This window comes from Emys orbicularis, chromosome 13 (assembly GCF_028017835.1).
Source record: "Emys orbicularis isolate rEmyOrb1 chromosome 13, rEmyOrb1.hap1, whole genome shotgun sequence".
Classification (NCBI taxonomy): domain Eukaryota; kingdom Metazoa; phylum Chordata; order Testudines; family Emydidae; genus Emys; species Emys orbicularis.
This window is the reverse complement of record NC_088695.1, coordinates 4066885-4093615: the sequence shown is the minus strand read 5'-3', so window position 1 is coordinate 4093615 and position 26731 is coordinate 4066885. Positions and strand designations below refer to the sequence as shown.

At 50.8% G+C, this 26731-nt stretch overlaps 1 protein-coding gene across 1 annotated transcript; it reads right to left on the bottom strand.

Annotated features, from left to right (window-relative positions):
* Positions 1-618: 618 nt before the first annotated feature.
* LOC135887319 (C-type lectin domain family 2 member D-like) lies at positions 619-26454 on the bottom strand. The gene is made up of 6 exons (XM_065415081.1): positions 26390-26454; positions 22145-22284; positions 10459-10569; positions 7657-7835; positions 5847-5950; positions 619-3016 (listed from the first exon to the last, which is right to left on the bottom strand). Exons 2-6 carry the CDS (start codon positions 22227-22229, stop codon positions 2866-2868), a joined length of 630 nt encoding a protein of 209 aa, XP_065271153.1. The 5' UTR covers positions 22230-22284; positions 26390-26454; the 3' UTR covers positions 619-2865.
* Positions 26455-26731: the final 277 nt, after the last annotated feature.

Sequence of the window (26731 nt, the reverse complement as noted above, 5' to 3'; positions counted from 1 at the left end):
GTCAGATGGCTGCACATCTGGGGCCAGATCCCCAGCGGGTGTGAATGAGCCATAGCTCCACCGGAGTCAAGGGGGCCAGATCCCCAGCTGCTTGTTTGAAGTCAATGGTTTTGTTATCCACTAAAGAAAAGCAAATCCAGTGACCCACTGGGCCATAATTGCCAGAGGTTTTCCCCACTCCAGCCCCCCAGGAATAAAGAGTACACACCTCCCCAGGGGTGGTGGAAGTGGGGAGCTAGTGCCCCTGCAATGTGAATCTCCATAATGGGCGCACACCTGGGAGATGGAGGGCAAGAATGGGACCCGGAGAGCTGGAACGGGCCTGGGAGCACATAGGGACCAGCCTGGAGCCCCCTTCTCCCTCCTCCCACTGCTAAGTCTCAGCACCTCCCTTCAAGATTCCCCTCCCTGCCCCCATTCCCAGGGAACCTCCACTTCCACCCCCACCTCATTCCCCTTTAACCAGCTTCCCTATATATGCTGCCCCAACTAGCCATGTGACCAGTTAACCCTTTACAGGCAGCAGCGCCTTTTCCTTGTTGCAGACCCCGTCTGCGTATCCTGGATGTGAGGCATGGCCACTTCTTTAGGAAAATAAACTTTTGTGAAAACATTGCGTTGCTTTCAAGATTTTTATTAAGCGAGATAATGGCTCCAGCTGAGATCAGGGCCCCATTGTGCAGGGTGCTCCACAGACACAAAGCAAGAGACAGTCCCTGTCCCAGTGTTGCCAACTTAGCGATTTTGTTACTGGATTTAGCGACTTCCTGGTTTCCCTAGTGAGGAAATAAATGTCAAAGTGACCAGTAAAAGACCTAGTGACTTTCACTGCCAATTACAGTGATATTCAGAGACAGACGTTGCCAATTTGTATAATCACAAACTCATTCACAAGCAGCTCAATAAAGTCCATCCCACGCTCTTCTTACTACGTTCTGTAGCACACCAAGTCACTGTCATTCCGTCTGACTTGGGCATGTCCTCGGAAGGAAGCACAGTCCAGGGCTTCTTGGGCTGAGAGCCCGGGAATGAGAGGAAGGTGTTACCCAGGGTTCTTTCAACCCAAAGCTGTTGGTAACTTTTACTCTGTGTGAGGTGGTGTCAGGAAATAAAGCAAGGGAGACACGGCCATCCGACCGATAGATGGCTGGCACAAACAGGACTACACAAGAGATCTTTCATTTAAAGCTAAACTGTACTTAGCCCTGGTCTACACTGGGGGGGGGGGGGGGGAGAGGATCGATCTAAGATACGCAACTTCAGCTACGAGAATAGCGTAGCTGAAGTCAACGTATCTTAGGTCGACTTACCTCGCGTCCTCACGGCGCGGGGTCGACTGCCGCCGCTCCCCCGTCGACTCCGCTTCCGCCTCTCGCCGCGGTGGAGTACAGGTGTCGACGGCAGAGTGATCGGGGATCGATTTAATCGCGTCTACACTAGACGCGATAAATCGATCCCCGATAGATCGATCACTATCCACCGATCCAGCGGGTAGTGTAGACGTACCCTTATTCTCGCGCACTTACACACGTCCGCAACAGGTTAGTAAAACACCCCCAACCCTCGATAATTACCGAAGCTGAGCGTGGCTTTCAAGTGGCACTGTCATAGGCTTCTGCTGGCCAGGCTTCCGTCTGCAGGTGGGGACCCGAAGATGCATTCAGAGGGAGCGTCCCTGAAGAGCCCCTTCTGAAAAGTTCAACTACCTCGAACTTTCCCCCCTTTATTTATACATTAGTAATACAATGACATATCCCTTAAAGAAAACTTGCTAAGCAAGCAGGTTTAAAAGGTCAAGCACCTTATGATTGTCAATTAACCAGAGGGTTTTTTTTTCAGAGTGTCCATGCCTTGGGGCCCTGACAAACATTCCCAGGGGCATGTATAAACAGACTTCTTGTTTTTCTAAAATACATGCATCAGCAATTTCCACACTCTTAGCAGGAAGGGCACGGGGGTCAAGCTGCCCTGTCGGTGGCACCCAAAACCCCCTGCCCTCCTGTCTTGGTTATGCTGAGGCCGCTGCATGACCAATTTACGACCTGCTAACTTGACTACGATTGGCAATAAGCCATAGTGGTTTAGGCACTTTACTGGTTTGCCAAAATCTCCCCATACAAAGGGATCGATTCGAGCTCCTGGTGGTGGAATAAGTGCTTAGCCCACTACTGGGGCTCAGCTTCGATTCCTTGGTGACTGGGGGGGGGGGGGGGGGGTGAAAAGCCAGACCAAATGGGAAGGGGAGGCCACAACTGCTCTTTGGGGGGAAAGTTATGATCTTCTGCTTAGTAAAAACTCTTAATGACCAGGGCAGGCGCCACTCCCTGGGCGAGGGAGATGCAGGAAAAACCATTTGTCAACAGATCTTTGAGCCTTTGGCCACTGAAATGTTACCTGATCACACGCCCCCTCCAAGGGGTGGGAAGCCGGCTTGTCTAGCTGGGCAATTCCTGGGGATTCTGCTGAACCTGCTCCCCTTCCTGGGGGCGCAGCCCAGATTCCCTGAAGGGTGCAAGGGGGAGCAGTCTAACAACTTCAAACCTCTCCCCTCACTGTAGGATGTCTGAGAAAGAACAAGTACAGCATGGGAAGGGGAGGGATAGTTCAGTGGTTTCAGCATTGACCCGCTAAAACCAGGGTTGTGAGTTCAATCCTTGAGGGCTATGTAGGGACCTGGGGCAAAATCAGTACTTGGTCGTGCTAGTGAAGGCAGGGGGCTGCACTCAATGATCCTTATCTCCATAAATGGTGTTGCAAGCTACATGTGGGATTAAGGGTGTCATGCCAACAGTGGAGCGAGTGTAGCAGGAGAAGCAACCTGGTGATTATCATGGGATATACACCTATCGGATTCTCCTCATCGTTTTAAGGCCTCTTCTGTTCCATCCCATTGTAGCCACTCCTCAGGTGCAGGCTGGGTTTGCTGCAGATCCAGTTCTTCTCCGTCTGGCACCTCGAGGAGATGACAGCGACATCATTCAGATACGCGCAGTATCCTCCTCCCCTCACCTCAAACCTGCAAACGGGAGACGACGGGGTGAGAGCCAGTCAGTGCTAGGCAGAGGCGGAGTCGAAGGCAGACACAGCCCAGATTTCTGAAGGGATTTCCCTTTCATGGACCACCATCAAGCTCCTCTCTGGTGGGAAGGGAGTAAATCCAGAGGGGGAAATTTAACAAAGGCTAAAATGGGAGCCGTGGGAGAAAGAGGCCAGTAGTTGCGTGTCAGGATCCTGGGCAAAGGAAGGCAGGATTAGTGGCTTGGGAGCCAGGAACTGAAGTCAGAAGTTAGTGCCAGTAGCAGGGTGAAGAGTCAAGATGAGGGTCAAGCCTGAATCAGAAATCAGGGTCCGTGTGGCGGTTCTAGGGATCAATCGGGAGTCGAATCCAAGTCAGAGCCAAGGTCAATACCAAGCATTCAAAGGCAGGGCAGCTGCCTGGACACTTCCTGCTACGCCCCAAGGGCTTATATAGGATCAAGGAGTCAATCAGGGACCGTGAAGACAATTGTCAGTCAGATCACTTGAGGTGGGACTTCCTGTGGAGTGCAACCTCTGCAGAGGGTGGGTCACAGGAAGCAGCCAGGGTACAGTAGGTGGCAGCGTGGGAAGGTGGGGTGCTTGGTGGGCCTGGGTTCAAGTCCTACTGATCCAGACCTCAGGTAGCTTCCATTTAAGGCTTATTCTGGGCTGATATTTTCCTACTGAGTCCTTTGCGCCACATCTATATTTGATGTTTCCTTCAGCCCCATTCTTCCCCATACTCTCACCCAACAAGGATTAGGAGTCTGAAGACATGCCTATGTGACTGGGGGCAAATCTGCCTCTATTTCCCCTTCAATCTTTGGTCTTTCAAGCTGTTTGCCTCTCTCACTCTGTGGGTGTCCAAGGGGGTCCCGAGAGCTTCCAGTCTAAGCCACTGATCCTACAAAGACACCCCCTCCCTCCCCCGCCCCGCGAGCCTAGTTTTATATGCTGTGAGTAGCACCATTGGAGCCAGCGGGATTATTCCCAGTGTGTGAATTAAGCATGTAAGTCTTTGCAGGATCTATAGCAGGTAGGAGAAGCAAAGGCTGGGAGAACAAGATGATCCTTATCCCCATTTTACAGCTGGGCAACTGAGGCCCAGAGAGATTAAGGCTCGGATCCTCAAAGGTATGTAGGTTCAACTCCTGTTGAAATCAGTGGGAATGAGGGGCTGAAATACCTTTGAGCATAGGCGCCAACTTTTCCTGGCACCGGTGGGTGCTTGACACCCCCCCCCCCCCCGGCCCCGCTCCAACGCCACTCCTGCCCCACCCCCATTCCAACCCCTTCCCCAAAGTCCCCGCCCCAACTCTGCCCCCTCCCTGCACCTATTGGACTCCTTCCCCAAACCCCCGCCCCAGCCCCGCCTCTTCCCTGAGCACGCCGCATTCCCCCTCCTCCCCCCTCCCTCCCAGCGCTTGCCGCCACGAAACAGCTGTTTTGTGGTGGCAACACTGGGAGCTAGGGGGAGAAGTGGGGACGCGGTGTGTTCAGGAGAGGAGGCAGAGGCGGAGGTGGAGCAGAGGCGGAGGTGAACTGGGGCAGGGGGGTGGGAAGGGGAGCTTGGCTGCCGGTGGGTGCAGAGCACCCACCAATTTTTCCCCGTGGGTGCTCCACGGAATCGGCACCTATGCCTTTGAGGATCTGAGCCACAGGGATTTGCCCAAGGTGATACACAGGGAATCCGTGGCAAAGCCTGGAATCAAATTCTGATCTCTTGAGTCTCGACTCGGGGACTTAACCACAAGCTCAGCTTTCCTCTTCAATGGCTGTGATGGGGTGTCCACCTCTCACAAGGCCTGACGGGATAAATTAGGCCGATTAACTAACAGGCTGCACCTGGGCGTGTTATGGCCTAATTTGCTGATGAAGTCCAGTGCGGGGGAGGAGCTGGGCCGGGGCTATAAAGGCGGGAAGTTGGCAACCAAAAGAGGCTGCAGGGAAGTCGGCTGCAGTCGCTTCCCAGGAGAAGGAAGGTGAGTTTGGGGGCTACAGAGCCATGGTAACCTACAGTCACTCCCTGGGAGGAGGGAGTTTGGGTTAGTAGACCCAGAAGAAGGCAGGAGAGGGCTCAGGGCAAAGCCACAGGGTTCAGGAGGCAGCAGACCGCGGCTGAGGGTCCCTGAGTTGGAACCTGGAGAAGGTGGAGGGCCTGGGTTTCCCTATCAGCCAGGGAAGGAGTGGCACCATGGGGCAGTGAATGGGAAGATGGCTGGTGAGAAGGGACGTTGATAAATAACGCGCCCCCCCCCCCCCCCCCAGAAGGGGAAATCACGTAGTGACCTGGCCGGAGGACCAAGCCGCAAAGAGAAGGCTGCAGTTCCTGGAACGAGAGAGGGGCTGCAGATGGAGAAAGAGACAGAGTGATGGAACACAACCGCCAGAAGGGGCACCAGCCTGGCAGAGCTAATCCCCAGCACCGCCAGGAGGTGGTGCCGTCCAGCGGGGAGTAGAGCCCTCGTCACAACAACCTAGTGATTTAATCTATATTACTTACTCCGTGTGTAACCTCAGCCTGCTTGGAGTGGCACTCTATCCCCCTCTAGTGGTGGTTTAGCCAGCTAGCGATTGATGAGCCTACTACAGCCCTGCTAAGGGAGGTGTGGCTTTTAGCTTATGCAGTAGAGGCTCATGCATTAAGCTCCAGAGATCCCTGGTTTGATTCCTCGCTGCCGACCCCCTGGGGTTACACAGAAGAGTAAACAATTCTATTTTTTTAATATAATGCGTTGTTGATCTGAGCACGTTTAGCAGCCCACTGAGCAAATTTAGCGCCGGGGAACTAACATGGAGAAACTTCATAGAAAGAAAGCCGGACTCACATGTTGTTGAATTCTGTCCCATCCACCCATTTCCAGGGCTGGCTTTCTTCCCGCCGCAGGCCGATCCAGTGGTAAACGGTACCTTTAGCACGCATCAGGAAAGCCTTTAAAACAAAGAGTCTACATGAATGTGGTCTGTTTAGAAGGATTTCCAGGGAGCCCACCACCCATGAATGTAGATCTATTAAACCTCTCTCCGCAGTCTCCATGGAACTGTGTGTGCAGCCTTTGTGCGGAGAGTAGTTTGATAGGGAACAGAGAGAACGGTGTGAAAAGCCCAGAGGCTGAGCTGTGCAAAACTTTTCACACAAAACATCTTTTTTCCCCCCTTCATTGAAAAATGCAGATTTGGTGACACAAACATTTCAGAAATTCGTCAATTTCACCAAATTGTCCATTTTGCACAAAAAAAAATTAAACTTTATACAAACAATCTCCTCTTGTGATTTTGGGGGTTTGAACATTTCTTGTCATTTCAAAATTTCTTGTATTTTTTTAAAAAGTCAAGAGATTTTGAAATGGGGAAAAAAAGAAATGTTCAAACCCAAAAATCGCAACAGGAGATTTATTTATTTATTTATTTATTTATTTATTTAATAAAGGGCCAGTTTAAAATGTTCAGTCTCTAAAGGAAACATTTCGTTTGTCCCGGAATGACTTTTTTTCAGCTTTTTTTTATTCACTAAAAATGTTTCTTTTGTGGTCTGACCTCAAATGAGGGGTGTTTTTTAATTGATTTTTCAAAGTGGCTGATACACTGAAAAAAACAGCATTTGCCCATCTCTACCCAAGAGCCGCTCTACCTCCCCTTGGGGAGGTTCAGGTGTAAATCAAGTCACCTTCTCAGCTCGATTCACCTTACTATGGCCAATCTGCATGGAAGTCCTGAACTGGGGAAGGAATAAGGTCCTCTTTCCTCCTCCAGCAGATGACCAGGGCTGGAGCTCTGCTGAGCCATTCCTTGAGAGAAGAGATTCTCCAGAGGGATCTGAGGTCCCTACAATCACACACTGACTGTAGCACCTTGGGCCTAGCCAGGGCTGGGTTCAGTGGCCAGAACTCTCAGACAATGTTGCCTCCCAGTACAAGACGCACCAGGGCCCCCCACTGCACTTTCCTTTCATTTTTTTTTTAAAGTGTTCAGAAAATACTGGAAATCAACACAAAACATTTCAATTGACCCAAAACGAATTTCAGGCCCTCCCAACTTTTCAGTTTGATGACAATTTCGAAAGATTTCCTTTTGAGTTTGCCTCTACTAGGGTGCACATCCTCACATCGAGGGCGCCCCCTGCTGCCCGTATATGGCATTGCAGGGGACTTCACCTCTCATGCCCCCAGCGGCCGCTTCCTTGGCCTACAGTAGCCTTTCTCCGCCTGCCTCTTCTACTGATTCCCCCTCAGGATATTCTGTGGTTCGGCTGCCCACCCAAGTCACGTCAAGGGTTCCAGGGGCAGCATGAACAAGGCCAGATAAAGATTCAAAAAAGGCTTCAAATTAACAGCCCTTCTGCCCCTCTCCCTGGTTGTATCCTGCCTGCTAACCACTAGAACAGGAGAGACCTCTCTCCTCTGCAATTTTCCCCCAGCGGAGCTCCCTGAGTCTACTTACAAGCTTTGGCTTCACCTCCCTTGCTGACGAGGCAGGTAGTTACTACCCGCCAGGTGCAGAACATGATTAATTGGGTCCTTTCCCTTGCGTTGCAGGTGCTGGGGGCAAAGCCCCATCACAGCTGCAAAACAATTTTTTTTTCAGACTTGCCAGAGAACCAAACAAACCCCAAACACGTTATTTGCCCCAGTCCCTTACCAGGTCCTGCAGAGTGTCGATCCCAGCCAGGGAGGCGCCGAGGGAAGAGCAGTGGCTCTGGCTGGATTCCCAGTTCCCTTCCCCTTCAGAGAAATAGTAGCATTTCCCTCGGTACCCGACCCAGCCGTCTGGGCAGCAGGGCTCAGAAAGAAGAGACGCAGGGACACGAGACACTACCACTGAAAATAAGAAAGCGACATAAGGTGAGAGATCTTTCCCTTTCCGTCTCAGGGCCTGGGTCTCCATTGCCACGCGGCGTGGGAGGGAAACACCACCCAAGCACCTTTTGCTCTCTCTGAGCCGCCTCAGTGACTGTCCAAGGCAGAGCGCCACGGGGGATTGGACCTTCTGTATCCACGGGGAACGAGTAGAAACAATCCCCTCAGATCCAGGCCTGGCTGAGAGCTCGGGCAATGGCTTGGAGGGCAGAGGGAAGCCTCCATGCCCCTGATTTCAGGGGCGCTCTAGGAGGGGAGTGGGGACAAAGAGTCAGGACTCCTGGGTTCCATCCCCAGCTCCGGGAGGGGAATGGGGTCTAGTGGTTAGAGGCAGTGGTTGGCAATCAGAACTCCTGGGTTCTATCCCAGTTCTGGGAGGGGAGTGAGGTGCAGTGGGTTAGACTGGAGGGAAACTGGGAGTCAGGACTCCTGGGTTCTATCCCCAGCTTCTTTGATGTGAATCAGTGACAAAGTGGCTCCCCCCCTGTGCCTCAGCTTCCCTTTCTATAAAACAAAGGGATAATGATACCAGCCTTTATAGAGTTGTGATGGGGTGTGTAGACCCCATGCTGTGACAGCCGGGGAAAGAGTTAACAGACGGACCAGTTACTCCTTCAGCTGGGACTAAGGGGCCAGTTAGCAACAGCTGCAGTAAAGGGCTGCAGCTGAGAAGACTGGCTGCTGGAGAGGTTTCTGCTGGGAGCCGGACTTCCAGAGGGAAAAGACGGGAGGACACAGAATGGGGAGAGGTGGAGGTAAGAAGGAGCAAGGGCTTTAGCTGCTTAAACACAGGGTCCCTGGGCTGGACCCCAGAAAAGGCACTGCAGGATCCCCCCACCACTCCCAGAAAGGGGTGCGGTCTAGGAAAACCTCCTTGAGAAAGAGAGAACAAGAGGCTGATGACCTGATAGAGGGTGAGCCCAGAAATGAGTCCCAGAGGGAGGCTTAGAGGGCCTGGCCATTAGACTTGGGGGTGGGGAGGGGTAGTTTTGCACTTTTCAGCTAACCCTGGAAGGGAACCAGACTGAAGTGACCTGGCTGACCACAGAAGCTGCAAACCATTGCAGAACCAGGTGTTATAATAATAAATAATAATAAACAGATTTATTAACTACACAAGGATAGATTTTAAGTGACTATAAGTAGTAAGTGTACAGATCAAAGCTAAAACAGATGAACCCCTGCAATGCCCCATCCTGGCACAAGGGGGTGCTGTGGCAGTGAGCTCTAGGGATAAAAATGCCTATAACAGGTGCTGATTGAAGCCAGACATTTTCAAACCCATCCTGTTGTGGCAATTACAATTGGCCAGAATGTTACTCTAAGTCATCGGGGTTGATCTCTAGGGGATAGGGAGAGGGATGAGAAGCCGCGGACACTGAGTTTTTTCCTGCACCCGTAGCCAGAGACTTATCTGTGTGAGGAAATACAAACGGGGGGAGCGAGGACCTAAAACAAATCTGCGGCATGAACGAGCCATTTGCTAAGCTTCCCCTGCTCAGACACGTCACTTTTTACATTTTCTACATGTCCCGTCCTGCTCCACTACACTGTAGGGTGTATGGGGCGGGGGCTTTGTCATACGGTGCTGAGTTCATAGAGTTTATAGACCAGCCCTATAGAGCTCACAATCTAGAGTGAGAAAGGCTGGGGGAAAGGAAGGCTCATTCACCCCATTTTACAGATAGGGAACTAAGGCACAGGGAGATGAAATGACTTGCCCAGGGTCACACAGACAGCCTGTGGCAGAGGCGCCATTTGAATCCAGATCTCCTGAGTTCCACCCCAGGGCCTTTCCTCTATGGCAGCCTCCTGCTGTACAGGTCACAGCTGTGTGTCCTGGGGCATTTGACACTGGGGAGGCATATAGGGTGCTGTTTGGAGATGGTGGAATAGGCACCTCTTTGTTATCGGAATTATATTAGTGCCTACAGGCTCCAGCACGGATCGGGCCCCCATGGTGCAGGGCGCTGTACGCACATGTAACAACCAGATGGCCCCAGCCGCCCAGAGCTTGCAGTCTAAATTTCGGCTAAAATGAAATTATCGGGGGGAGGTTGATTCCAGTCATTCTTAGCTCTTCCGTGGCTTTACTCCTCCCTGGATCTGGGAGCAATCTGCCAAGGAGCACTTGGGGTCACGGTCCCCATTTGCCAGGTGGGGGCATGATAGCATTCGCGCTCGAGCCTGCTAGGACACATCACTGGGCTACGGGGGAGAGAGCGCATGGACTGTGTGACGCCCCTTGCTGCCCGCCCCAGTCCCGACCCTCAGCAGCCCTGCTCCCTTGTCCCCACCATCCTCAAGGGGTGATGGGGTGTTTCCGCCTCATTCCTCCCCCTTGGGTCAGACACCCTGCTGCTGGTGGCTCATGGAGGTGCACAGAGAACCTACCTTCAAGGGGCACCAGTGGTCGCTACAGCATTATGGGGTGGCTGAGGAGCTGCTCAACTGGGGGCCGTTTGGCCCTGGAGCCCCCCAGCATTGCAGGGTGCAGGAGCTATAGATCTGGGACTGTGACCACGACAGCTCCAGGGGGAAAGGGGAGACACAGAGACTCAGGCATGCAGGGCTGGCAACTCACCTGCCAGAGCTACTATCAGAATGAGGATGATCATGATACTCATCAAGCATGTGACTGCAGCTCTGGCTTTACGGGATGAGAGATTTTTGAAAACAGCGTCGGGGGCATAATCTGAAAGAGAAAAGGTGATTAGTGCTCCCACTGGAGCTGCCCTAGGAATTAGCGAAACAATCCCTCTCTCTGTTTAACACAACAGCCCTGGATGGGTCGTTGGCAGGATTTCAGCCCAGGCCTTTCTTAGGGCTTGTCTACACTGCCAAGTTGTCATCAAAACTTTTGTCTTTCCCGTGTGCTTAAAAAAGCCCTTCCCCGAAAGACAAAAGTTTTGCCGCTGCAAGTGGTGGTGTGAACCATAGGCACCGACTTCCCCTCTTTCCCCTGGGTGCTCAACCCCCCCTTTGCCCCCAGCCCCGCCCCCACTCCACCCCTTCCATGAGGCACCGCCCTTGCCCCACCTCTTCCCACCCCTTCCCCACCCCCCATTCCAACCCCTTCCCCAAAGTCCCCGCCCCAACTCTGCGTCCTCCCTGCCAATATTCCAACTCCTTCCCCAAATCCCCGCCCCAGCCCCACCTCCTCCCCTAAGTGCGCCACATTCCCGCTCCTCCCACCCCGCCAGAGCGTGCTAACGCTGCCAAACAGCTATCTGGTGGCAGCCGGGCGGGAAGCGCTGGGAGGTGGGCAGAAGAGCGGGGACGCGGTGCGCTCAGGGGGGAGGAGGAGGAGGGGAGCTTGGCTGCCGGTGGGTGCAGAGCACCCACTAATTTTTCCCTGTTGGTTCTCCAGCCCCGGAGCACCCACGGAGTCGGCGCCTATGGTGTGAACGTGGTTTTGTTGGCAGGAGCGCTCTCCTGCCAACAAAGCGAACACCGCTTGCGGGGGTGGAAGTATTTTGTCGCCAAAAGTGCCAACAAAGAGCATTTACACCCACCGACTTTTAGCGATAAGGCTGTGTTGACACAGCCCTGTGGCTAAAAGCTGCGTGGTGTAGACAAGCCCTTACTTGAGCTAAAGAACCCAGCTTCCTCAGTTCAGAAGCTGCTGCAGACTCATGTCCATACCATGGCTAGCCACTAGAGGCGCCCTGTGTTTAGCATGGCCATGCTTAGGGACTGGAGTACTACATGCAATATCAGGCTAGTCCAGATGGCATCATACTAACGACTGTGAAACCAGCCATAGATAGCAAACATACTAATTTCTATCTTCGCGCCATGAGTGGGGTTTGAACCTGGGATCTAAAGGCATGAGTTGCTGCAGCTTGAGCTAAAGGGGCACGTCCTTGAAGGGTGTGCATTTTATATAACAACCTGGTATATGGATTGGGCCAGCTCTTTTACAGGCCCAAAGTCCAGAGTTTGGTCAAGAGACCAGAGGCCTAGCAAATAGTGATTAGCTAAAAGAAGCAGAATAAACAAAGATAACCTTGCTTGCTAAAATAACAGGAGTACTTGTGGCACCTTAGAGACTAACTCCTGTTATTTTTGCGGATACAGACTAACACGGCTGCTACTCTGAAACTTGCTTGCTAAGACAGGCCTGGTCAGCAAAATTGCCAGATGTTGGAGCAATAACTGAATATTGTGTCTTATGCAAAGTTGCAAATAGAACAAAGCAGCCCTGTTTCTGTTGTTAGTTTCTTCTGTAGGGAGATGTTCTTCCCACACTCCAACCTTGAGTTCATGAAGGGTTGGCACATGTCAGTATAAGATATGGCCTCCTCCCACCGCCCTTTCCCAGGGACCAATGCCTGCCTTAAAACACAAAGGAGACAATCTTTATTGTCATATACTTTCACTGTTTCTTTGCTTTATCCCCTAGGAATGTACCTGTTGGACAATCAAAGGAGTTGCTCCATTCCTATGGACCCCAAATCAGAATTCAACATCTATATTTTATGCTAATACATTTAATTAAAGTACTAATTAAATGTTAACTTGTTAATTTGAAACTATGGGCGGAGACATTATGTAACCTTTAATCATTGGCTACTGTGCTATCTTGTCTTGCTGCTGGAACCTATCTGGGGGTGTGGGACTGCCTACCCTGTCACTTTCCCCCGCCCATGGAAAATCCATATATTCCATTGTAATCAATTGCTTGACAGTGTCTCTGAGCCTAATAAGCCAGGTGACACTCCGCCAGCGCTGTGCGTAATAAACTCCTATGCTTGACCTCTACACGGTGTGGATGTATGTCCTTCAGTCCTCGAATGTAGGAAGCAGTAGCAGACTTGTAAAATTCATACAAGATCCAACCTCTAAAGACCCCACAGCATGTTAACTAGGTATCACCTACACTATCAGCTAGACGAGTTACAACAGGGGCACCCAACCTTTTCAGCCTGACGCTGAACATATTTCAAAAGGTCGCCCTTTGCCATGTGCTCCCATAGACTTGGACAAAGACAGTCAAGCTTTGTAGGGAGCCAGCAAGGTAGCTCCAATCCCTCCCATTGCAATGCAGCAAGCAGCCAGTGGGGGTGCTGCAGGCCAAAAGGGAAAGCATCTACTTAAGAATGCTTGTGACACCAGAATTGCTCTAGATATCTAAGATTCCTGCCTGGTGTGTCTTTCTCATGTGCTCTGGGTGTAACTGATTATCAGATCTGGGATCAAGAAGGAATTTCCCCCCCAGGTCAGATTGGCAGGAGCCTTGGGGGGTCGGGTCTTGCCCTCCTGTGTAGCATGGGACATGAGGTTGCCTGCTGGGACATCTAGACACATTTCACAAAGTTCTTGAACAATACCATCAACGGTGCCACCGTGAGATCTTCTGAATCAAGTGGGATGACCGACACACCAACAACAGTGTTCTGTCCCAAGCCAAAACCTACAGCATTGAAGCTACGATCGTCCACCACCAACTCCGTTGGGCTGGTCATGTTCTTTGAATGCCAGAACATCGATTCCTGAAGCAGGTCACATTCTCACAGCTGAGCCATGGCCAATGGTCGAGGGTTGGACAAGAAAACCCGCTTCAAAGACACCCTCCAAGCCAATGTGAAGAAGTACAATATTGACATAAACTCATGGGAAACCCAAGCCTTCGATCAAGCAAAATGGAAAAAGACTTTGTGCCAAGGATGCCAGTATTTCGAGATCCAATGGAGACAACAAGAAATGGAGAAAGGGAAAAGGAGAAACGAACACTCCGCAGCCTGACTCAACAATCCAGATCCGCCCCTTCCCTTGGAAAATGTCTGCCCCAACTGGGACTAGATCTGTGGATCCCGGATTGGTTTCATTAGCCACCTGCAGATCCACTAGCAATAACTAGCTATCATTTTATTGGGAGACAATCATCCTCAAATGTCGAGGGATCTCCGACCTCCCTGGTGTTCCAGGGGACGCGGGTGTGATGGGTTCTCCTGGGGTACAACCTCAAACTGGGGTACCACTGAGCCCTCTGGCTTACTAACCTGGGATCTCTCTCGGCAATGTGATGCTGTGACAAGCTTCAGACCTCTCCAGGTACTGTATTTACACAGCCATCCAGAGGCAGGGACACACCCAGCTGCAGTTACATGAATGCTTTTGCCAGTCACTCATGAACCAACAATATAGAGGCTCCAGCCAATTCCCCCCAGTTCCCCAGCCTAGGACCCAAGGGCTGTACCATCTTGCCCTGGTCAGAAGCCTGAGCAATGTAAGTTCATTACTCAGTCCGCCCCTCCCTCAATGTGGAGAGGACATGCACCAGTCCTTGAAACCTGAGCAGAATTCCCAAGCACTTCAACCAAAACACACTGCTTTAGGAAAAATATAAAATAGATTTATTAATTACAGAAAGATCGATTTTAAGTGATTATAAGTAGCAAACGTAGAGATCAAAGTTGGTTACCTAAAAAATAAAAGTAATATCGAAACCTGAGTTCTATAAACTGGACAGGATTTGAATCAGGCAGTGTCTCACCCTGATAGACGGTATAGTTCCTGAATACACAGGCTGGGATTCTTCTTTCCAGTCTGGGGCCACCTCCTCCGTTCAAAGTCTTTCTTCTCCAGATGTGTTTCCAGGTGTTGAGTTGTGGGGGGAGTGAAGCCAAGTGATGATGTCACTTCCCCTCCTTTATAGTTTCTTCCCCACTGTGTGTGTGCTCTCTCTGAGACGTTTCCATTGTATACAATTCCTGGGATAGATCTTGGGAGTGTGGATTCCTTTAGTGGAACATCAGTGCGTCTGGCTCCTCTATTGTTGCACCCGAAAGGCTGGTTGTGGGTGTTCCCAACCTCACAACATATTTCAGTCACACACCTGTAGCAAAACTTCATAACTTCTCATCCAATGACAGCACAAACAATCCAACAGGCTATTCATGTTCAACAGATCAAGCCTTTTAAAATGATACCTCGCAAGGCATACCTTGTACAAAACATACCATAACTATATGCCAGTGGTGAATATGGGGGTTCCGGGGTGCTGCATTGATGGCACGTCAGTTTCTCCTGATCTCTGAGGATTAAAATACTTTAGTTTAACTGAAGTTATTGGCCTCAACGTAGGGGTATTTGGGTGAGATGTAGTGGTCTGTGCTATACAGGAGGCCAGGCTAAATTATTGGATGGCCTCTTCCGGCCTTCAACTCTATGAATCTATCTCTTGGGCTGCCAGGGGAATGTTGGGAATGAGTCAGAGAGACAGCACCCCCTACCTCTACTCAATAGCAGTAGGTCACAAGCACACACTTCATGTTATGGTTGTGGGATCCAGCCAATAGAGACACATTTTCAATCATCATCGAATGAGCACTTTTACTGAACACACAGATCTGGATGGACAGTGGCAAACATTTTGTGAAAAATGTTGGGGGGGGTTATTCCGGGTTGGGATTTTTTGCACAGACCACACCAAAAAAATCAGTTTCCAGTTTTGAGCAATGAAACATTTTCAGGACTTTGGGAAAAAATAAACAAAGTCTCCCAAAGGACACTTTTAGGGGGGAATGAATAAGAAATTTCAATCAGTTCTAACGCTACAGCTAGTTGAAATTTCCAAATTTCTGTTGGAAAATTCTGATTTGACGCTGTTGAAGCATTTGGGAGAAACATATTGATTTTGTTGAAATTGTCTAGGGGAAATGATCAAAGTATATCATTTTCACTCTATTGCATTCAACATATCGTTTTCAGCACAGTTGAACTTTCCACTGGAAAGTTATGAAAGTATATCATTTTCACGACATTCTAATGAAGTAATCAATGTAAAACATTTCAGCAAGGTCTGTTCTATTCAAAATTGGTATTTATATCATGCTCATCACTGCACCTGAGTGCCTTCCAGCCGTGCATTAAGAAACGTGGCTACACATCTGTCACGTTTGTTCTCTCAGCCTCTCCCCAGAGGGAGAAGCGGGTGCAGTGGAGTGTCTTGTTGTGCCAGGATGCATCTTATTTTATTATAAATATACCCGTTGCTCTATGTCTAAGAGAAGGCTGGTCAAAAGAATGTGCCTTGCCCTTGGGGCGGAAGGTGCTGAGGTTTGTGATGGTCCTTAGTTCTTGGGGGAATTCACACCACAGCCTGGGATCTGTACCCAAAGAAACTTCTGTCTCCCACACAGACCAGCGTTACCCTATAGTTGAGGGTTCAACTGGGCCAGAGGAACAGAGCTGTCCACCACAGTCTTCATCCCAGAGTTTTAGATGGGCTTTTAGGTATATTGGGCCCAGGCCACAGCGTGCCTTGAAGATAAGGATAGAGACCTTGAACAGTCATACGTGAGGGCTACAGTTTAGAGAGATTATTGGGGCCCCCCCAATAGCTAGAAAATAGACCCTCATCCCTTCCCCTCACCCACAATCTTCCCTTAACAGCTTAGACATCTGCTGCTTTTTAAATGTCAACACAAAACCACAGGTTTTGTTTATTCATCATGATCTATTTTATCTGCCCAATCAAGTTCCGCCAGCTAGTTCTGCTAGCTTCCTCTCTGACTCACCAGCTCTACTCAGCAATGGGGACCCCTGGGAAGCCCGGGGTATTTTGTGGTGCTGTTCAGAGACCAGCACTATGGACAACCAAAGGGTATTTTGGGACGTAGGTAGGAGAACAGCATGTGACCAAGCCTTCAGAGGCATAGGACAGGGTAAGGCTTCAGGCAGGCAATACATGCTTATGCTTTTAGAGCCAGAGATACTGGCTTCAATCCCCCCCGATAAACCAAGCAGGGACCTCGTTACGAGTAGATGAGGAATTGAAGTGCTTCTGCTGCCTAATTCATAGCGTCTAAAACCAGAAGGACCCCCTCTGACCATCTAGTTTGGCCTAATACAAGCCAGAGAATTCCACCCACTGAGCTCATAATGTCTCTTCGAGTTGGAGCAGAGATGTTAGAGAGAAACCGAGTCTTGACTTAGACTCCAAGCAATGAATAATCCACCATGTCTTCAGACGAGATGTTCCAAAGATGAATCACTCTCATCGTTAAAACTTCTCACCGTATTTCTAGTCTGTATTTGTCTTGCTTCAGCCTCCAGCCATTCGATCTCGTTCTGCCTTAATTTTGTTAGCCTCTTCTCCCAGAAATCTTCTCCCCGCGTAGTTGCTTATAGAACACGATAAAGTTAACTCTTAACTTTCCCTCCGTTAAGATAAACAGACTGAGATTCTTCAAGCAGGTTTTCCAGACCTCGAATCAGTCTTGTAACACTTTTCTGAACCCTTTCCAATTTGCCAACATCCTTCATGAAGTGTGGACATCAGAAGTGGAGACGGTATCCAGTAATGGTCTCACCAGCGCTGTATACACAGATGATACCACTTCTATTTTGTTTCCCACCCTAAGTAGAGATGTTGTCTATAAGACACCCTTCCCTTGGTATTCGGCCCCCGCAAATTTCCAGAAGATTGAAAGGTTGCATGAACCAAAAACCAAGGCATGTTTCTGTGTTACACCCACAGAAATCCTCATTCACAAGAACCAGGCGAGCAACCACATGCCCCAGTTACTCAACTGGCCCCAACCACTGTTCAATTGCATGCATACCTGTGAGGTTGTGCGTGTGCACAACCTTTGTCATGACAGGTTTTTTGGGGATGTGCCAGCTACATTTTAAAGCTTACAGAACTTGGCCCTTGGCTTTTCCCACTTCACATCCTGCCGGGGGGAGATCTCCCATGTCTTTAAGTATCCTTTCTGTGCCAATCACTCCATCCATCTCCCTCCATCCGATCCCACGTCTCGTCCTGCTCTCAGTGGCATTACGGTAACAGTGACAGGTTGCACATAAATTGGGTGCTGGTGCAGAGGACTCCACTGAGGTGACCAAGGCCCAGCTCCATGGCGGAATTTAGGCTGCTTCTTCCATGGATCTGAGCCCAAATATCTTTTGTCCTCCTCCTCCTCCCTCTTCAGAAAGTTTGGTTCTCTCTGTGGCCTGGTCTACACTATGAGTTTAATTCAAATTTAACAGAGTTAAATCGAATTAACCCTGCACCCATCCACACAACGAAGCCATTTATTTCAAAATAAAGGGCTCTTAAAATCAATTTCTGTACTCCTCCCTGACGAGCGGAGTAGTGTCGAAATCGATATTGCCATTTCGAATTAGGGTTAGTGTGGCCGCAATTCGACGGTATTGGCCTCCGGGAGCTATCCCACAGTGCACCATTGTGACCGCTCTGGACAGCAATCTGAACTCGGATGCACTGGCCAGGTAGACAGGAAAAGCCCCGGGAACATTTGAATTTTATTTCCTGTTTGCCCAGCGTGGAGAGCACAGGTCACCACGCAGAGCTCATCAGCACAGGTAACCATGCAGGCCGATAATCGAAAAAGAGCACCAGCATGGACCGTACGGGAGGTACTGGATCTGATCGCTATATGGGGAGAGGATTCAGTGCTAGCAGAACTTCGTTCGAAAAGACGAAATGCCAAAACTTTTGAAAAAATCTCCAAGGGCATGATGGAGAGAGGCCACAATAGGGACTCAGATCAGTGCCGCGTGAAAGTCAAGGAGCTCAGACAAGCCTATCAGAAAACAAAGGAGGCAAACGGTCGCTCCGGGTCAGAGCCACAGACATGCTGCTTCTATGCTGAGCTGCATGCAATTCTAGGGGGGGCCGCCACCACTACCCCACCTCTGACTGTGGATTCCGGGTCGGGGATAGTCTCATCAGCTACACCTGAGGATTCTGCGGACGGGGAAGAGGAGGAGGAGGAGGAGGAGCAGCTTGCGGAGAGCACCCAGCACTTCGTTCTCCCCAACAGCCAGGATCTTTTTCTCAGCCTGAGTGAAGTACCCTCCCAAGCCAGGATCCAAGACCATGACCCCATGGAAGGGACCTCAGGTGAGTTTACCTTTTAAAATATAAAACTTGTTTTAAAAGCAAGCGTTTTTTAATGATTACTTTGCCCTGAGGACTTGGGATGCATTCGCGGCCAGTACAGTTACTGGAAAAGTCTGTTAACGTGTCTGGGGATGGAGCGGAAATCCTCCAGGGACATCTCCATGAAGCTCTCCTGGAGGTACTCCAAAAGCCTTGCCACAAGGTTTCTGGGCAGTGCAGCCTTATTCCGTCCTCCATGGTAGGACACTTGACCACGCCATGCTAGTAGAAAAGTAATCTGGTATCATTGCATGACAAAGCCTGGCAGCGTATGGTCCCGGTGTTTGCTGGCATTCAAGCAACATCCGTTCTTTATCTCGCTGTGTAATCCTCAGGAGAGTGATATCGCTCATGGTAACCTGGTTGAAATACGGGAATTTAATTAAAGGGACAGAGGTGGCCGTTCCTACTGGGCTGTTTGTCTGTGGCTGAAAAGAAATCCTTCCCTGCAGTTAGCCAAGCGCGGGGGGGGGGGGGGGAATTGGCCATGAGCTTTTCGCATTTGGCTAGCAGGGATCTTCCCTGATACCAGCCACGCGGTGGGGGGAGGGATAAAGCGATCATCCCAGAGAATTGGATGGTCGGGGGGGTTAGTTTGTTTTCTGCTGCTGAAGGTTAACAGGAAAACCGGAGCACTCAACGGGCTTTGTTTGGTATGTGGGAAAGGAGGGCGCAGAAGCCTAAAGACAATGGCTTACCATGGCCGCATGCAAGCCGAATTCTGTTGCCCAGACCTGCGTCTGTGATCTCTAGCAGCAAAGCCACAGGCACTCAATAGTAAGATGCAAAATGCGACCTTGCACAGAAATCACATGTGCTATGTAATGTGAATAGTGTTGGTCACCGTGAAAGAGTATAAGCATTGTTCTGCAAAATGTATCTTTTTAAAAAATTCTCTCCTTTTTTCCCTCCCTCCAGCAGTTGCAAATTTTTCAAGCCTCCCTCCTCCGTCCCGAAGGCTATCACAGATAAGGCGTCGGAAAAAGAAGACGCGAGGCGAGATGTTCGCAGAAATCATGGAATCCACCCGCAATGAAAGAGCTCATCTGAATGAGTGGAAGGACACGGTTTCAAAGTATAGGAAAGAAGCCAGTGAACGTGAGGACAGGAGGGACCAACGTGAGGACATGAGGGACCAACGTGAGGAGAGGAGAGATGCTCGAGATGAGAGCTGGCGGCAGGAAGATCAGAGGAGGCAGGATGCAACGCTGGGGCTGCTGCGTGAGCAAACAGACATGCTCCGGCGTCTGGTGGAGCTTCAGGAACGGCAGCAGGATCACAGACTGGCGCTACAGCCCCTGTATAACCCCCCTCCCCATGTTCCATAGCCTCCTCACCTAAATGTGTAAGAACGCGGGGGGGAGGCTCCGTGCACCCTCCCATTCCACCCCAGTGGACAGCCCAAGCAAAAGGCTGTCTTTATTTTAACCTTTTTTTAGTGGCCTTTTCCTTCCCTCCGATCCTCCTCCCAAACCCCACCCGGGCTACCTTGTCAGTTCTCCCCCTCTTTTTATAATCAATTAATAAAGAATAAATGATTTTTAAACGATAGTGACTTTATTTCCTTTGAATGCAAGCTGTGATCGAAAGGAGAGGGTGGGTTTCCTACAGAGAATGAGTCAATAAAGGGGGCGGGTTTTCATCAAGGAGAAACAAACAGAACTTTCACACCGTAGCCTGGCCAGTCATGAAACTAGTTTTCAAAGCTTCTCTGATGCGCCGCGCTTCCTGGTGTGCTCTTCTAATCGCCTGGTGTCTGGCTGCGCATAATCAGCAGCCAGGCAATTTGCCTCAGCCTCCCACCCCGCCATACAGGTCTCCCCCTTACTTTCACAGAGATTGTGGAGCACACAGCAAGCAGCAATAACAATGGGGATATTGGTTTGGCTGAGGTCTGACCGAGTCAGTAACGAGCACCAGCAACCTTTTAAGCATCCAAATGCACATTCTACCACCATTCTGCACTTGCTCAGCCTGTAGTTGAACAGCTCCTGACTCCTGTCCAGGCTGCCTGTGTATGGCTTCATGAGCCATGGCATTAAGGGGTAGGTTTGGTCCCCAAGGAAACTATAGGCATTTCAACATCCCCAACGGTTATTTTCTGGTCTGGGAAGTAAGTCCCTTGCTGCAGCCGTTTAAACAGAGTAGTGTTCCTGAAGACGCGAACGTCATGAACCCTTCCCGGCCAGCCCACGTTGATGTTGGTGAAACGTCCTCTGTGATCCACCAGTGCTTGCAGCACCATTGAAAAGTACCCCTTGCAGTTTATGTACTTGGTACCCTGGTGCTCCGGTGCCAAGATAGGTATATGGGTTCCATCTATCGCCCCACCACAGTTAGGGAATCCCATTGGAGCAAAGCCATCCACTATGACCTGCACATTTCCCAGAGTCACTACCTTTCGTAGCAGCAGCTCAATGATTGCTTTGGCTACTTGCATGACAGCAGCCCCCACAGTAGATTTGCCCACTCCAAATTGATTCCCGACTGACCGGTAGCTGTCTGGCGTTGCAAGCTTCCACAGGGCTATCGCCACTCGCTTCTCAACTGTGAGGGCTGCTCTCATCTTGGTATTCTGGCGCTTCAGGGCAGGGGACAGCAAGTCACAAAGTTCCATGAAAGTGCCCTTACGCATGCGAAAGTTTCGCAGCCACTGGGAATCGTCCCACACCTGCAACACTATGCGGTCCCACCAGTCTGTGCTTGTTTCCCGGGCCCAGAATTGGCATTGCATGGATAGAACCTGCCCCATTAACAGCATGATCTCCAAAGTGCCGGAGCCCACGGTTTGAGAGAATTCTGTGTCCATGTCCATGTCCTCATCACTCTCGTTGCCGCCGCCTCCTCCTTGCCTCGTTTTTCTGGTCCTTGTTCAGCATAAACTCCACGATAACGCGCGAGGTGTTTACAATGTTCATGACTGCTGTCTTGAGCTGAGTGGGCTCCATGCTTGCCGTGGTACGGCGTCCGCAGTGTTCACCCAGGAAAAAAAGGCGCGAAACGGTTGTCTGCCGTTGCTTTCATGGAGGGAGGGGGAGGATATACCCAGAACCACCCGCAACAATGTTTTTGGCCCCATCAGGCATTGGGATCTCAACCCAGAATTCCAATGGGCGGAGGAAACTGCGGGAACTATGGGATAGCTATGGGATAGCTACCCACAGTGCAACGCTCCGGAAATCGACGCACACCGCCGAATTAATGTGCTTAGTGTGGCCGCATACATTCGACTTTATACAATCTGTTTCCAAAATTCTAATTCTGTAAATTCGGATTAATCCCGTAGTGTAGACACACCCTGTGACTCAGTGACACTCCCCAACTTTTCCCCAGGGCATTTATACTCAGTTGTTACCTGACTTTGCTCCTTTCTCTGCATCTCCTTGGACTTTAAGCAGCTTCTCTGGCTCGACTTTTTCCTTCTGTGTGCCTTTCCCCATCTATTCCTAGGATCTCTGAATCCAGTTTTCCTTCACTGGACTTTGCCTGTAGGCTCTGTAATATAACAACCAAGAGTTTTTACAAGCTGTGACTTCTGCAAAACTATTTGTTTTAGTAGCACCTCATCTGCCCAACTCACCCCTACCCCATTTGTCCCTTTCAACAACCAGTTGCATCCTGTCGGACCACTAGATTTTAAGCACTCTGGGGCAAGGACTATCTCAGGGGTGGCCAACCTGAGCCTGAGAAGGAGCCAGAATTTACCAATGTACATTGCCAAAGAGCCACAGTAATACATCAGCAGCCCCCCCTCAGCTCCCCTCTCCTGCCCCCAGTCTCTCCCGCCTGCCTGCAGCCTCACCAATCAGCGCCTCCCCATCCCTCTCCTTGCCTCCTGCCCACCACAATCAGCTGTTTCACGGTGTGCTGGAGGCTCTGGGGGAGACGGGGGAGGAGCGAGGGCACGGCAGGCTCAGGGGAAGGGGCAGAAGCCTTGGGGGAAGGGGTGGAGTGGGGGCAGGGCCTGTGGCAGACCCAGGGGTTGAACAGTGAGCACCCCGGCACATTGAAAAGTTTGCCCGTGTAGCTCCCGCCCCAGAGTCGGTGCCTATACAAGGAGCCGCATGTTAATTTATGAAGAGCCACATGCAGCTCCGGAGCCACAGGTTGGCCACCCCTGGACTATCTGCTTCATTACTGTATGTACAGCACCTAGCACAATGAGGCCCTGACCCTTGATTGGGCTTCCTGGATTCTGCCATAAAATAAATCAATAATGATGTGATGTAAGGGCTAATGAGCTTTATGGGGATCTTTTGTCATTCATCCTCTGGTTCATTAATACATCACTCAGAACATAAACCTTCCTTTCTCCCACCTTTTGTCTATTTAGATTGTAAGCTCTCTGGGGCAGGGACTGTCTCTCCCTGTGTGTCTGTGCAGCGCCCGGCACAACGGGGCCCTGATCTCAGCTGGGGCAGGTACTGTTTCTCCCTGTGTGTCTGTGCAGCGCCCGGCACAACGGGGCCCTGATCTCAGCTGGGGCAGGGACTGTCTCTCCCTGTGTGTCTGTGCAGCGCCCGGCACAACGGGGCCCTGATTTCAGCTGGGGCAGGGACTGTCTCTCCCTGTGTGTCTGTGCAGCGCCCGGCACAACGGGGCCCTGATCTCAGCTGGGGCCTCTAGGCACAGCCATAATACACATAATAAATAAAAATAATCCGCATGTTCTTGAAAGACTGGGACTGTTTATCTCAGAGAGGAGACAAATAAGAGTGATATGATGGGAATCACCTCTCGTTATTTTATATTGTGTCTATGATGTATGTTAAGTCCCCCTAGTATGTTTTTTTTAAAAAACAGACCTTCTTTTGCAGCTCTTTGGTCACATTTTTGACAAACCCAATTTAATAATAATACCTCGTGCATTTCATCAGTAGATCAGGAAGCACTTTACAAAGGAGGTCAGGATCCTTATCCCCATGTTACAAGTGGGGAAACTGAGGCCCGGAGCCTGGAAGTGACTCACCCAGCAGACCAGGGACAGAGCCACTGGAATAAAGGCCAGTACGCACTAGGCCACACTGCCTTTTCAGCTACGAATTGCTAGCTTTAGGACCTGTCTCCTCTGGAAAAGCCAGACGCTTTAACCACCAGTGTCAGATGCAGAGCAAACAGTACGGTTTGGGGTAGGTTTGCTGCCAGGCCAGGGCTTGCCTGGACAGGCTGGGACAAGCACTTCTGCTGCTGCACCTTGGTAGTTAAAGTCTAATCCAGGAGCAGCTGCTCCCAGTGTCAACAACACCCACACAAGCTTTCGACTAGAGAAAAGGCTTTTGTTGGATAGTGATCTCCCTAGTGCCATAGAAATGAAAGCCACTAAACAATGCTCCAAGCTTTATTTACGCTTGCCTTCCTGGTTGGCACAACATAGCGCAGCAAAGCATTTTCAAAGGGACTCACCCACAAGAGCGTCCAAGAACCTACATAAAATGCCCCCCCCCCTTTTTTTTTTCTAAAGAGCTCAGCAGCAGCCCCCCATGCTGTGCTAGGAAGAGAGGCAAACCTCAGGGGGAAGCACAACACAAGGGACTGGGTGGGAGGGCCGGGGGAAGCCCCAGGCACAAGGGGAAGGAGCTGTGGGGGACAGCCAGGCACATGGGAACTTGGAGATCGCAAAGGAGAGGCACGAACTGGGAGGCTGGAGGGGATGTGGGAGCTGGGGAAAGGGCAGAGCAAAGCACTGGGTGGGTGAGGGAGACAGCAAGGCAGAGGATCTAATGTGGGGCAGCAGCCCATCAAAGCTAGCTGCCAAGGAGCTGGAAGAGGATATAGAAAACCTACATCATGCAAATTACAGAGAGAAACTCCCCTGGCCATGGGCAGAGTGGGTGTAAATCAAGGGAACGCAGCCAAGGGCCTGTCTGCACTAGAGAGATACAGGACTGGTCTATCCTTTAGCCCGTTCCCTCGTATCCACACTCCAATTTGCATCTGTCAGCGTTTTACTGCACATCCACCCATCCAAGATCCCCCAGGTGCAAGCAGAGGGAAGCATCTGGTGCTATCGTGGTCACATCATCAGGGCAAACGGTCCTTCCCCTTCCCACGCTGCTGTCCCACGGTGCCCAGGCCATCGCAGAGCGGGCCTGTAAAATTACCCAGCATGCAGCATGCCCAGGAATTCTGGGAGTCGGGCAGTGCACCATGGCACTAAGTGGTACCTTAACTCTGGGGTTGCACCCACCGCATAGGCACTCCCATAGCAGTCAGAGCAATTGGGCTGTCTCTGTCAAAGGCAGGGTCTGTGAGTAAGGGCGGTGGGGGGGTTGATCCAGTAAAGGCTTTGTCTACACTGGGTGATCTGCCCAGATTGCAGTCACTGGTGTCGCTGCATCAGTCCAAACCCTAAATGCAGAGTGACACACTATAAGGCACGGTTTGCGTCCATGCACCTAATCCCAGTTTGGAGTAAAAAACCCAAGCTTTCCTAGGACAACTCAACACCCGGCACCTCGGGCAGTAACTGATGTCAGTGCAGTGCTAAAAAACACAATCTGCTACGGCTCAGGCAAATGCTCTGTAGCTAGGGCTGTACTAGACTCATATCCTCTGGGTCAGCACAAAGGGGCACGTGTAACATACACTCACCCACCAGTGAGTTACACAAATATAGCCTTAAACCCCTTTCACATCCCCTCCGAATTCAGCCTGCGATCCCTGTCCCAAGGAGATGCCTCGGGCCACATTTGCCAAATCCCTCAGCCATGAGAAATAGGTGTGTGTGTCCTTTTTTGCATTTGTTGTTTTATCGGCTTGTTTTAGTTCCTCTCCCAAAGGGGAGTTGGGGGAAGGAAGTCTGGTGATGTGAACAAAGAATCCACACATAGGGACTGGAACTTGGTGTGTGTGTGTGGGGGGGGGGGGGGCGCTACCACCACCAGCCCCGGCTTGAAGTGGTTTCCAGCATACGCCGGGTTTACAGTTGGTTCGATGGCTCTCAGCCCCTGCACTGTACAAATTGTTCCCGCGCACCTGTCACAATAAGAGCGGCCGAGAGAGACTTGCGCTGTGCGTTAGTGGCCGAGGAGAAATGAGGCTTTTAAGGGTCTAGAGAACATGACACAAAATGTCATCCAGAAAGTGAAAGCCACAAACTAACCCAAGGTTAAATATCAACAAAGTCAAACTCAACTCTGTACAAACCATGGGAGCCCAGAGTTCCCGGCTTCTCCTCCCCCGCCTTTTGCTTCTCCCCTCCCCAGGCAGCAGCAACTCAGATCTTTTTTTTTCTTCCTGCTCGGTGGCCTTGGCCGAATTTCAGAGCAAGGCAGGGGCCACTTTCCCCACTTCAGTGATTTGAAATACAAGAACATACAAACGAATCCCGAGTGGAATCAAGTATCAGGGGGTAGCCGTGTTAGTCTGTATCTACAAAAACCAGACTCCTTGTTGAGTTGAATCAAGAGGCCCCCACCCATTTCCTGCCTCCTCCCTCCCACCCTCAGTGTGGGCAAGGGGGAGGCTCCCCCCCCAGCTCTGCTCCCTGGGCCTTGGCATTGGGTTAGTTACAGCCCCGCCCTGTCCTTGTTGCTGCTGCTGCAGCCCCAGCATCACAGTGGAAGATACAAAACCCTCCCTCCAGGGTCCCCTTGCTTACCGTAGCTTTGCAGTGAGCTGCAGTGACTGCATCAACTGAACTGGTTCCTGCTTGCGGTTGCTTTTCTCGGAATAACCACAATATGGCCCGCCCCCTGGGTGGTATCAGGCTAGCTTCTGTTCCATGCTGAGTGCACTCTGCTGGCCTGTTCCCTCCTTGTGAGCCATCGCTGGTTCTGCGTTGGGTCGCTTTTCGCTTGGGGGAAGGACACCCTGTCCCCGATTCTGAACCCACCCGAGCACTCTGTCTCCTGTCCCCTGGGTCTGGATGCCTCGGCTCCGGAGCCCGCCCCTGCTTTTGACACTGGCAGCTCTGATTTATTCATTATTTTATTTTATTTTT